The sequence below is a fragment of the Elephantulus edwardii genome, unplaced genomic scaffold (genome assembly GCF_000299155.1).
Source record: "Elephantulus edwardii isolate Elephantulus edwardi_28Jun2011 unplaced genomic scaffold, EleEdw1.0 scaffold00156, whole genome shotgun sequence".
NCBI lineage: Eukaryota > Metazoa > Chordata > Mammalia > Macroscelidea > Macroscelididae > Elephantulus > Elephantulus edwardii.
Window position 1 is genome coordinate 2,150,412 of NW_006399906.1, and position 10,242 is coordinate 2,160,653.

General features: G+C 34.8%; 1 protein-coding gene across 1 annotated transcript in view; it reads left to right on the forward strand.

Annotated features, from left to right (window-relative positions):
* Positions 1–10,242, forward strand: part of FBXL17 (F-box and leucine-rich repeat protein 17) — an 809,991-nt gene that overhangs the window by 306,959 nt on the left and 492,790 nt on the right. The window contains exon 6 of the mRNA XM_006895052.1: positions 3,044–3,174. Within this exon, the coding sequence (XP_006895114.1) occupies positions 3,044–3,174 (131 nt within the window). The remainder of the gene's footprint in view (positions 1–3,043; positions 3,175–10,242) is intronic.

Consider the following 10,242-nt stretch of genomic DNA (forward strand, 5'->3'; position numbering starts at 1 on the left):
GTGTATAACCTGCGTTTGTGTCTCTTATAAAATGTATTTGCAATGAATAAGTCATTGATTTTACAAAAAAAAAAAGCCAGGAAGCTCTGGTGGCCTAATGGCAAGAAGCTGCACTGTCATTCCAGAGGCACACAGTTCAAATCCACCAGATGCTCTGCTGAAATAGGAGGGATAATCTCCTCCTATACCAGTCAGATCCAGTCAGGCAATCCCAATACTGATACTAAATTCCTTTTTCAAGGAAATCGAAAGGGAAATCGTCTAGTTTATTTGGAGAGGAAAGAGACCCCGAATAAGCAAAGCACTTCTATAAAACAGAAACAAAGTGGGAGGCATAGCACTCCCTAACCTCAAAACCTACTCTCCAGCAGTAGTAACCTAACATAATGGTACAGGTACAATTACAAGCACATAGAGCAATGGAACAGAATCGAGAACCCAGAAATAGACCCAGCTATCTATGGTCAACTGATATTTGACAAGGAAATATGACCTCTCAAATGGGGAAATGACAACCTCTTCAACAAATGATGCTGGCAAAACTGGACTGCTACCTGCAGAAAGCTGAAACAGGATCTACATCTCATACCATACACAAAAGTCAGTGCAAGGTGCATCCGAGACCTGGGAGTAAAGACCAAAACCATAAATTTCGTAAGAGAAAAACTGGGATCAAGCTTAGAAGGTCTAGTCTATAGTATAAAGAGATTGCCAAATACAGCCAGAAATGAACAATATGTGGAGGATAAAAATTGATGAATGGCACCTTTTTAAGATTAAATCTGTCTGCACATATAAAACTTTTCCAACAGGGTGAAAAGAAAACCTGCCAACTGCGAACAAATATTTGTTCCTATTCCAAAGAAAGAGTATGAAAATTATACAAAGTATGGAAATTATCAAAGAGTATCATTGATATCATATGCAAGCAAGATTCTGCTGAAGATTATCCAAAAAGTAATGAAACAGCACATCAACAGAGAACTACCTGAAGTGCAGGTTGAATTTAGAAGAGGCCGTAGCACTAGGAATATTATAGCGAATGTCAGATGGATCTTAGCTGAAAGTAGAGAGTCTCAGAAGAATGTCTATCTGTGTTTCATTGACTATGCAATGGCATTTGACTGTGTGGATCACAACTGTGACTGACTCTGAGAAGAATGGGAATCCCAGAACACTTGATTGTGTTTATGCAAAACCTATACTTGGATCAAGAGGCCGTGGTCAGAATAAAGCATGCAAACACTGCATGGTTCAAAATTGGAAAGGTGTACATCAAGGATGTTTCCTATCTCCCTATCTTTTCAGTCTATATGTGGTACAAATTATCCAGGAGGCTGGCCTCTATTAGGAAAATGTGGCATCAGGATTGGAGGTGGACTCATCAGCAATCTGCGCTATGCAGATGACACAACCCTGCTTGCTGAAACTGAGGAAGACCTGAAGCGCTTAATGTAGAAGTTCAAGGACTGCAAGCTTTCAATATGGACTGAAACTCAACATCAAGAAAACAAAGATTCTCTCACCACTGAGCTAATTGGTAGCATCGGGATGGATGGTGAAGAGATTGATTCTTGACAGCTTCAGTTTGTTTGGCTGAACAATCAACACTTTTGGAACCACCAGCCAGGAAATTAAAAGACTAATTGTATTGGGAAAGTGCTGTTAGAGACCTCTCTAAAGTACTGAATAGCAACCATGTCAGTCTGGAGACTAAAAAGAGTCCCTGATACAGGCCAATGCCTCTGCAGTTGCTTGCTATGCATCAGAGCGCTGGAAAATGACTAGGGATGATTGGAGAGTTGACTCCTTTGAGTTATGATTTTGGAGAAGAGTATTGATTATACCATGGACTGCTAAGAGAACAAATAAGTTTGTCCTGGAGAGGGTGAAGTCAGGCTACTCCTTGGAGGCAGGGATTTTGAAGCTCATCTGACATACTTTGGACATGTTGCAAGACAGGGTCAGTGTTTAGAGAGGGACATTATTCTTGGGAGGGTGGAGGGACAGTGCAGAAGAGGAAGACCCTCGATGAGATGAATTGATTCAGTCACTGGGGTAATGGGGATAGGTGTGTCAGAGACAATTAGATTGGCAAAGGATAGAAAAGGGTTTAGGGCTGTTGTGTATATAGGGTCATGTTTGAAACTGCAGTTTGATGACAGTCAAGGTCATACTACCTTTATAAGAATGATTTTGTTTTTCTTCGAAGACTAAAAATAGAGAAAGAGGAAACATTGGAAAGGAATAGAGGAAATGAAAAAGTGAGAGACATTAATGAAAGAAAAACTTTACTTCTTTTTTTTTATAATTTAGTTCGTTTATTTTTCATTTCAATGAACATCTACAGAGATTTTGGAATTCCATTCATTCATTGTTGCACCCTTCTCCCCGCACAAACCTCCCCCCTCCTCTCCTTGAAAAGCAAAAGAAAAACTCCCTCATTGGTACACAATCCCCCCACACCTCCCCAAACCCCACGCCCTACCCCCAAATATAATCCACTCTGCAACCCTCATTGCGTACTCCTATGATAAAAATAATTCTTGAACAGTGTATTGTAGTATAGAGTATGCTCGATGTATCAATTAGGAGTAAACTGATAAAATATCACTAAAATTTCTATGAAATAATAATTACTTTATAGTTCATCTTTTAAAAAATATGAATAAATATATCAATATTTTTATGAAGATAAATAAAATTTAGCAGTGCTGTGGGTAGTAATAAACTATTTGATGTATTTTAATGTTACTGCATATGTCAGACAATAAATTCATAACTTTGTTTTTCATGATGCTTCAATGAAATCTGTTTGACTTTAATGTTTGTTGAGATTGATATGTAGAAATTTGGGTCACCATGGATATCTACATTGACTTCTAACTTAGTATGTAAATTTGAAATAGAGTTTAAGTGATTCTTACGTATTACTCTATTTTGAATATTGTACAGTGAAATTTTACCTTGTAATTAGCTATATTTATAAATTTTGAGAATGAACATGAGGCTTAGTTTTTATTTTTTATTTTATTTATCTCAGCTAAGAAACCTTTCCAGCTTGGACCTACGTCATATCACTGAACTGGATAATGAAACTGTGATGGAAATTGTCAAGAGGTGCAAAAATCTCAGCTCTCTTAATCTCTGTCTGAACTGGATCATAAATGACAGGTAACCATTGTAGCATTTTAAAATCCTTTTTCTGCAGGAAAATTCTACATTCCAATGCTAATTATACCAAGGCAGGTCAACTTCAAGTAAAATTTAATGGAACCATGCCTTTTCAAATTATTTGATTTAAAATTTGAAAACTGCATAGATTTATTGTTTTAATACATCTACTGTATTTATTTGTGGCAAAATTTTTATGTGTTTTGATGAAAATATTTGCCTAATCATTTAGAGCAGTCTCTTGAGGTTTCCTCTGTCTCATTCAGTATCTGTTATTTGTCACTTTAATATTTTTGTAGCTTTTATGATTGGATTACTGCTCACTTATCAAGGAAAATTATTATCAGAATCTTATCTGGAACATTTGTTCTGACCCCTTTTCAGGGATCACATTTTGTTTTCTGTATAAACAATTTGATTTGGAAAGAGAAGTCTTGTGATGGACAGTGGAATATGTTGTGGATGAATGTAAAAGTGATAAATCTTTTCATACAGAATATAATAAACATTTTTCTTGAAATGTTACATGAAGGAAAAAAATGTGAAAAACCTTGAAAGCAAGCTGTTATAATGGAAACATTTGTATATTAGCATTGGCACTGCTGATTAGGTTAATGAGATTCTTAAGTAGAGGTATAAAGGATTCCTAACTTCACAAATGGTTTATTTTCTGTTGTGTGGGTTTTTGTTTTGTTTTCTCTTCTTAATATAGGCTACCAATAGTGTTTTACTTTCATATAGAAGTAAATAAGATGTATTCCATATATTGTTAGAAGTTCTCACCTAACTAAATACTCTACTTAGGAGTCTTCTGGCTCTTCACATCCTGAATTGGCTAAAACTGGAACCTGACAAATGAAAAAAGAGGGAGGCTAGGCTAATCTCACTTCATCTTTTCTTCTACTTGCCTTGTTAGGTTCCATGTAATGAAACCTGTGTTGTTTCAATCTTAATTTTTTTTTTACTAACTCTAATGGTTATTTGATATTTGATCATAAATATATCTACTGTAGAGATTTATTTGCAAAGAATGAAAGTGTATTTTTATGTTTTTAATGGAAAAGTTTGAATTAATTGAGAAAGCATGCATTTTAATGAGGTTGAGCAGTAGAGTTTTAAGATCAGACTCTTTTAGGTTTTAATTACACTACTTGCACTTATCCTGTGTACTGTAATAGAAGTTTCAAACATTAAAACCCACTTTGCAGTATCATCTAAATTACTCATCTCATTGTTCTTGCCATACTATATTATCAAGCTAAGTAATATTTGTAATTATATTGGTATAAATCTAGGACTTTCATCAGACTTAATTATAATTTTAGCACTTAGCTGAGATGGGTTAGTAACCTTTTCTATAGAGGGCACTGGAATGCACTAATGCATTTAGCCTATCAATTAGCTTCTTTTTTACATTTGTTCATTATTATTATCCTCCAGTAAATCAGGAAGCATTTATTAACCCTCTACTAAATACGAACGCTGAATACCTGTGGCTACCAAAAGTTGCTCTCCTTAGGTGATATAAGACTTAATGAGTGAGATGATAGTGATCCTCATAAGGAATAGAGGGGAGGAACTTAACCTTTATTTACCAGGTAATTGATAAGCATTTTACACATGTTCTCATTTAACCCACCCAACAGTTTTTGTTCAGTTGAAGGTCATACTATTCTTATTGAACGTTGTCTTTTGTTTGCATAACATTAGTGTTTTAGGTCGATGCATTTTTTTTTTTTAAATCATTGCTAGAGGAAAAACCGGATTGAGAACAAAAAATTAATAAATAAAAGATGGCTAATGAGTTAATTAGGTTCACAATAGACATACAATGTAAAATTATTAATTTTTTACTTAATTCATCGTGTTTTATAATGACAGTATTCTAGAACATTTATGTTATTTTATACAGAACATGCAAAACAGAAAAAGGTGTATATTTAATAATACTTCCCAAGAGTAATTCTTCACATGAAAATAAATTCTGATGCTCACATCTTTGTCCATGAGATTTATCCTAGATTTAAAAAATCTTATTTGTAAACATTTTTGAAGTTCAACATTTAAAATAATTAGTAGTTGATCACTACTATTGTTATGCCTTTGGTACTTATAAACATTCAGGGATTGATCTGTGTGACTAAGACATGCTGTTCCTTTTCTTTGTTTTTCTAAAAGCACTTTTTGTGTTTAGAGAGTTAAACAGCATGATATTTTCTTGTATTCAGAAGGATGGACTGGTAGGCATTTGACATTTACCATTGCTTTTTAATGCAAATAAAATCCAAGTGGTTTATGAAAAGAGGACACCAACTATTTCTATCAATGGTTTAAATTAAACATCTGGTTGTTATGTTTCCTCTACTCCCTTTGACTCTAAATTTATTGAAATGTTTATTTGTATTTGATATAAATCTTTGTTACTTCACATCAAATTTGGTCCTAACCATTATGTAAAACACAAAAATTATTCTAAGCATCTTAAAAGGGATTATGTTTGGTAGCTCTTTTGTTCTTGTGCTGTCAATAAGGATTCATTGAAATCATAATTGATTCTTAAAAGTTCTTTACAAAAGCTATTTTTAACTTTAAATTGACTTTTCAAGACAGTAATTAATCTCCCGGTTTCAATTTGAAATAATTAGCCCTTTTAAAAAAGTTTAGTCCTGTGATCTGGAGGGCATAATCAAATATATTGTTTCTTTGTGCCCTCCAGTCATTTGTCATTTGTAGTGAACCTATGTACATAGCTCTGAACCCTGCTCTGTCTTGAACAAACTTCATTGTCTCTGATATACCCTACCCCATTACCCCAGTCACTGAGTGAATTGATCTTATTCAATGTCTTCCTCTTTTGTGCTGTCCCTCCACCCTCCCAAACATGTCCTGCTCCAAGGACTACTCCTTCCTGGAACATGCTGGTACCTTGCAAGACAAAGCTTCAAATTCCTTGTCTCCAAGGAGCAGTCTGGTTTCAGCCTCTCCAGTGGAACCTGTTTGTTCTCTTTGTTCTCCTAGCAGTCTATGGTATATTTAATACTAATCTTCAGCACCAAAACTAAATGACGTTGATTCTTCTGTCATCCTTAGTCAGCTCTCTGATGCATAGCAAGTTATTGTGAAGACCATGGCCTGACACAGGCACACCTTAGTCTCTAGATTCACATCATTGCTCTTCAATACTTTGGAGGTCCCTGATGGGTGGTTTTTTTCCCAGTGTAATTTATCTTTTAATTTCCTGGAAGCTGGTACCAAAAGTGTTGATTGTGGAGCCAAGCAAGCTGAGCTGTTAACAGTATCATCTTTTCACCATCTATCATGAAGTTACCAATTAGCCCAGTGTTGAAATCTTTGTTTCCTTGATGCTGAGCTTCAGTCCATTTTGAAGGCTGCAGTCCTTTACCTTCTGCAGCAAATGCCTCAGGTCCTCCTCAGTTTCAGCAAAGAAAGTTGCATCATCTGTATAGTACAGGTTGTTGATGAACCTTTCTTAATCCTGATACCACATTTCTCCTCACAGATCCCAGCCTTCCAAATGATCTGTTCTGCATATAGTTTGAAAAGGTATGAACATAGGATGCATCCTTGGTGTACACCTTGCTGATTTTCAACCATGCAACATTTCCTTGCTCTGTTTTGACAACTACCTTCTGGTCTAATAACAGGTTTTACACAGGCACAATGAGGTTCTGGGATTCCTATTTCTCTCAATTAGTCACAGTTTGTTGTGATCCACACAGTCAAATGCCTTTGAAAAGTCAATGAAACACAGATAGACATCCCTCTGGTATTGTGTGCTTTCAGCTAAGATTCATCTAACATTGGCTATAATGTCCCTTGTGCCTCTTCTAAATCCAGCCTGCACATCTGGCAATTTTCTGTTGTATACTGTTCTATTTATTTATTTTTTTTTAATTTTCAATAGGATCTTCCTTGTATATGTAATTTCCTTACTCTGTTGGATCATTTATTTTTGGAATGGCAATACATATGGATCTCTTCCTGTTAGTTGACTGGGTGGTGTCCTCCATATTTCTTGGCACAACCTGGCGACTGTGTCCAGTATAGCATCTATTTGTTGAAATATGTCAGTTGGTATGCTGTCAGTTCCGATGTCTTGTTTGTTTCCATTTCCTTGAGAGAAGCTTAAATTTCTTCCTTCATCTTCATTAGCTCTTGATCATATATTGTTTCATGAAATTTTTCTGTTTCATGCAATTCTTTTTGTTATAGTGACTCTGTGTACTCCTTCCATCTTTTTTTATTATTATACTAGTTTATTTATGAAATTTGAATACATTGTTTTCCATAACAGATTCTTCCAATTTCCCTCACCCTCCACCCATCAAAGTGTACAACTCCATGATTATACAAAAGTCAGAACGTAACAAACCAGGCTAGTTATTGGCTGTTTATTAATATAACTTCTTTCTTTAAGAGTTACTTAGCTAGAATTTTTCTCTTTTAATTTGCAGTTTTAAAAATGGAAACCTTTAAACTTGTAAGATGCAAATAACTAGAATTATGTTTTTAAGGATTTAATTTACGGTGCACATGTTGTATTTTGGTAAAGAGAACTATTATATCAGCATACATTGACTCTACACTTCAGAGAATTCTGACTTGGTTCTTTAGCAGTATTTTATTATTTCATTTTATTTGTGATACAGTTTAGAATAGTTGCTATAGGTATTTGCTTTTTAAGTAGAATTTTTAAGGATAGGTTTTTGAAGTTGCAAAATGGTGGACTATATCTGAGTCTAGTCCACAAGTTATTTTGTTTGCCTACAACATTAATAAAAATTGAATTAGTTACTATTTTAAAAGTTAGGATTATCCACAGAATTTTTTTTTAAATTTTTGTCTTAGAAAATTGTGAAAATCTAACAATGTTGGAGCCACTATTTGTTAGGTTAACTTAATTTCTCTGGTCTTTCTCCATTTCTCCACTGTTCCCACCAGGCACTTTTTCTTATGTTATCATTCTCCCCGGCATCAATATACAAACTAAATTTAGTCCTTCCTTAGGATCTAATATATAGATATTTTTAGATTTTCAATTATAAATAAAATAGGTTTAAAAATATAAAATATATAAAATAGATTGTCAGGTGATAGCTAGTTGAGTAGACTCTTTAAATTAGTTCTTGGTTACTTCAGGGGTTAAAATTTGGCCCTTAGGATAAGTAGTTCAGAGGAAGATAGAATTCAGCTTAAAATAAGTTAAAACCTTCAGAATCATTTATTCACTTCTAGTGTAGAGCACTTATTTTTTGTGTTCAAACTCTATTGCAAAAGAGTTCCTTGAATTTTAAGGAGTATTGAAGTAGGTTGACTAAACTGCTTCCAACTTTATGCCTGTGATTTAAAGTTATTTTTAAAATGAATTTATTTGCTGTGCAGTATGTGCTTGGCATTTGAGTCATGATTCCTTTATTATGCTTATTATGGAATTCATTAAGAAAAATATTAATACTGCTCATTCTCCTTCATTTTTCTGAGTCTCAGTTTTTAGTCTCTCAGCTTTCCTCAGGTTTCAGTTGTAGAATGACAGATTATTCCACCACCCCTTTCAGAGAGACTGACAGCACCCTGGCTCATGTAAAACTCAATGAGGCTTTATTATAAAGATTTTTCTAACTCCCCTGATCTTCTCTGGATGTTTATTCTGTTTCTTCTTTCAAATTTCCATTGATTCAATAAAAAACGGTGACATTTAGAAATAAAGTTCAGAGAGGATTTGAGCAGGTGTTGGTGATATAAAATATTTGCTGAGTGCCCATTGTGTTTTATTTCTAAGAATTGTTTTGTGAACATATGCTATATATTGTATTTATAAGTGTTGAAAGACTAGATGGATAATCTACCATCTTCCTGTGAATGTCATGTCACAGTGGATTTAGGATTTTATTTCATTTCGATCCCCTCATATTACTTAATTCATCTAGAGACATAGGTTTAAAAATTGCCCAAGGGGGACAAACATATCCATTCAATCCACCAGGCATAGATGAATTTGAGTTTGAGAATATTTTTGTTTTCTATTAAAGTTAGGTGGTCTGAAGGAGAGGAATACTTTTCACCTTTGAGTATGGAGTTTCAATAATTTTCTCCTATAAAAACCTGGAAACTTGCAAATTCAGAGAAAGCACATATACAACTGGCTACTGAAGCAGGTCTGAAGTGGGGTTGATAGTTAAACTCTCTTGCCTCTGTAGCACGGGTACAATCTATCTGCATGCTTTTCGTGTGTCATTATTTAATGTTTCTAGTAGCTATTGTTCAGTGTCATTGAGATGACCTCACGTGGATTTACAAAGGCTATATATTGTAAGGGAGGATGTTGTCGGTCTTTCTCTTCCAGAACAGCTGGTGCATTTGAACCACCTACCTTTAGGCTGTGACTGGTTATATGGAGCATTATTAAAATAAGAATTTAGTTATTTCTTTAGACCTTTGCTTAGATCTGTTGTGTTTATTTGGTGTTATTGTTTTGATTTTTTTCTAGAGGTATTGCATTATTAGGAAGGAGTAGAATCTTCGTAAGCAAAGGACGTTTATTTGAGGTGGCTATATTTTCTACATTCAGTTATCTGAAAAGTCTTCCCTGGAAGTATAATATTATATTGAAACTCAAAGAAACTCATTGTCATTGACTTCTGAGTCACCTTGTAGCCGACCCATCAGATGGGTTCTGAGTCTACTTGTAAATCACATGGGAAGAGATTATCCATCTTTCTCCTGAAGAATGGTTGTGGATTTGGACTTCCAGAGGTGCTTGGTCTTCAGGTAGCAGTGCAATTCCCTATTGACTAGGCCACAATACTGCCATAATATAATATCATATTAAGTAATATACCATCTAAAAAAAACCCTACAAAATGACAATTTCTGCTTCTTCTGAACATTGCTGTTGTTGGCATGCCATTGAGCCAGAGCCAACTCCTCGCTGACACTCCAGTGGGTTTTCAGAGGCAATTGCTTGACAGTTTCTCATCTTTTCTGGTGGAGTTGTTGGTATTTTTGAACCACTTGCCTTTGTGTTGGCAGGACAACTCCTTACTTCTT